The sequence below is a fragment of the Mesitornis unicolor genome, unplaced genomic scaffold (genome assembly GCF_000695765.1).
Source record: "Mesitornis unicolor isolate BGI_N332 unplaced genomic scaffold, ASM69576v1 scaffold35211, whole genome shotgun sequence".
NCBI lineage: Eukaryota > Metazoa > Chordata > Aves > Mesitornithiformes > Mesitornithidae > Mesitornis > Mesitornis unicolor.
The window spans coordinates 1-3283 of NW_010163701.1; the positions used below are offsets into that span (position 1 = coordinate 1).

At 55.5% G+C, this 3283-nt stretch overlaps 1 protein-coding gene across 1 annotated transcript in view; it reads right to left on the reverse strand.

Moving 5' to 3' along the window:
* Window positions 1–163: 163 nt before the first annotated feature.
* Window positions 164–3283, reverse strand: part of MNT (MAX network transcriptional repressor) — a gene marked incomplete at both ends in the record, with an annotated part of 9488 nt that continues 6368 nt past the window's right edge. The window contains one exon of the mRNA XM_010194072.1: window positions 164–207. Within this exon, the coding sequence (XP_010192374.1) occupies window positions 164–207 (44 nt within the window). The remainder of the gene's footprint in view (window positions 208–3283) is intronic.

The following is a 3283-nucleotide window of genomic DNA, read 5'->3' on the forward strand; positions in this document are numbered from 1 at the left end:
AGCACCTACGGGAGAGAGCGGCCAGACCTGAGGAGGCTCAGCCTCCCAGGGCCACATCCCACAGGAGCAGGCCCCCTCCCTGAGCACCGCGGAGGGGAGCCCTGGCCTGGGCCCGGCTGCCGAAGGGGGCTGGGACAGTGCCACCAGTGTCAGGGACCCTCACCTGATGGCCACGGTCATGGCCACAGACACGGTCACCGCAGTGGCCTGGTGGAGAGCGGCCAGACCTGAGGAGGCTCAGCCTCCCAGGGCCACATCCCACAGGAGCAGGCCCCCTCCCTGAGCACCGCGGAGGGGAGCCCTGGCCTGGGCCCGGCTGCCGAAGGGGGCTGGGACAGTGCCACCAGTGTCAGGGACCCTCACCTGATGGCCACGGTCATGGCCACAGACACGGTCACCGCAGTGGCCTGGTGGGACCCCTCAGGATCTCAGGGCACCATTTTCCAAGTTTTCACCAGTTCTGGAGGCTGCAAAGGCGCTGGCTTCACCCACAGCACGGCACTGCCTGGTGCAGGGACACACATGGGAGAAGCTCTGAGCTTGGTCTGGGACAGGTCCAGACCCGCGGAGCAGCGACAGACGTGGAGGGGCAGCCATGGCCACGTGCGGAGAGAATGCACTGCTCTATAACCGGAAAATTGCAAATAAAGTGAAATATCTGCATGCAAAGCACAAGGAGGAGAATGCAGAATCCTATTTCAGCTTTCAGTGCATGTTTATTTCAGTTTTATATTTATTTCAGGCAAGTGCTTATTACATGGATATTATTCATGTCGGGTACCTAAATTCTGGAGCATGAAGAGCCAGTATAGTACAGCTGAATAGTAAAAATACAATATGTACAAAATTATTTGTTTTTTTTCACATAGCAGATGTATCCAAACACATAAAAATATTTACAGTCTAGGGTTTTCAATATTTAGTATTTCAATAAATTGGTAACACAGTGACACGTCCTCACTGTAAACAAAGACTGCGTTTGCCCGGTGAGTGCGGACGCGGTGGCTTTGCTGTGATGTGTGTGGGAGCCAAAGGGGTCTCCGGGGCTTGGACTCGGTGCCCAGCGCTGGCAGCGACTCTGCGCTTACAACCGGCATCCTCAGCAAGACATTCCTGATGCAAAGGGGCAGCCAGGACCATGGGAAATGCTTTAATCCGGGAGGGTGGTGACGCACAGCGAGAGACACGGGGACCCTGGCAGCAGGGACGGGAGGTTCCCCACTCCCACCAGGGCTCCTCACCCAGCCCAGGCTGGTGCATGACCAGACGCAAGTAAATGGCGAGGTGGATGCAATCAGAACTTGATTTCCCACTCTGTCAGGAAACGCTCATTTGGATCAGATCGTTAAGGCAAATCCGTAAGGCATTCGGACAGGATTTCTGGTCTGGAAGCGTACAGCAGGGGTTGTTGGCCATGCAGGGCTCCCAGCCCAGCGCAGAGGGGAGTGGGAGCCTGGGGAGTTTCCCTGGAAGCAGGAGCTGACACAGGCTCCTCCTCCGCGGGCTCTGCGGCCACCACCAGTGCTCCTCCAAATTCATCCTCGCAGCACAAAGAGAGGGTGCGAGTTCACGGGCCTCATCCGGATCTACAGCAGAGCCACGCAGTCCCACTGAGGGAGCAAACCAGTGTTCCACGGCCGGTGAAAATACCAATTCCAGTGCAGGACAGCACCGTCCCCGCGCTGGCCACGCAGGGCAGCGGGGAATGACCGAGAGCAGGGCCCTCGTGTTTGCTGTGCGGCAGCTCCGGGCGAGGAGCATGGGAAGAGCCACACACAGCGCTCGCCAAGGCTGCGCCTCCCCAGCTGTGCTTGGGCTGGCACTGCAAGAAGTCCAGTTCTGGATCATTATTTTTAAGCTCCATATGACACGAAGAGAAAGATGCCACCACTGACCCTATCCACAACCCGTTTTCCTTGACTCTGAACATCTGTTCCTAACCACCGATGTTTGACTAAGGAAGGAAATAATCTAAAAAAGCAGTGTTATCATCAACTTTAATCCGTTCAAAATGATAACAAGGGATGGCAAACAGGCTATGAGAGTTTTCCTTTCCTCATTCCAGTGTCTCTGAGAATTAAAGTAAGACTGAAATGAAGAAAACAGACGCAGAGCCCAAGAGGAGCCTGACCTGCGAGGTGCTGCGCTGCTGCGGCCTCCACGCTGTCCCAGCAGCCGTAGGGCAGCCAGGTCCCTGCTCAGCGCCGCTGCAGCCGAATTACGCATTAGTGAGTGCCGAAAGCCAACGGGACTGAGCCGGCGGAGCTCAACTGATGCACCCCCTTGGCCGGGGACAGCAGCACACATCACAGAAAGCACAGGGCAAAGCAGCCCCAGCCGCGTGGCCACGCCGGGCAAATCGCATCTTCTCCCCGGCCCTGCCAAAAGGAGAGGTCTCCGAACGCCCCTCGTCCCCACCCGACCCGCAACAATTTTCACACCTTTTTATTATTTTAATTATTTTTTTTTTTTTAAAGCAAAAGATTCACTCGGGATGCAAACCAGTCCAGAAGAGACACAGGCTACATACGAAAATCGGAGACACGACCAAGTCTTGCATTGGATGTCTACACGTATATAAACAGGCGTGCATACGAACAATCACACCAACACTGACACGAGCAGCAATACTCTCACCTCCACCTAAACCACTCAAAGGCGTTTTACCTTTTTTTGTTTCTTTTATTCTTTAGTTACAGAAGGCCACTTTTAATTAAAACAAAGGAAAAGAGACAAGAGCAGCAGCCTGGCCAGGCTTCGGGCCGGCACAGCAACGCACTGACCGCCCATCAGTGGGTGCATTTCCTGCCCGGATGAATTGCCTGTGGTTTTTAACAGCAGAGGGGACGTCGCCTCCGTCCTGCTCTTGCTCAGGAAAATAAACCCGATCTGGGGCCTGCCCAGCCGCGACACCGGAGCCCTCCCACGCTTTGGGGCGCACCGCTCCCGAATGCCAATCGCAGACAAAGCACGCGGGTCCTCCTCTGCGGGTCAGCGTCACCAAAGAAAAACTGCACAACGACTGCTTTTGGCTAAAAACGACCTCTCAAACCTGCCAGAGCTGTTTAATGCCAGGGCTGAGCGAAACAGCCGCTGCGTGCACGTCCCCCTCTCTCTTTGCAAGTCAAACGCCAGCAGAAAAATGGCCTTGTCTGAAGGGAAAGCTGAAGACAACGGCCTGTGTGTGCCCCACATAAAACGGCCTGGTTTACAGAGCGATGCAGTCTGCACGACATTCTCGGCTGTGGGAGCTGGGCTGCTCGTGATGGTTTGTGCCCCGCTC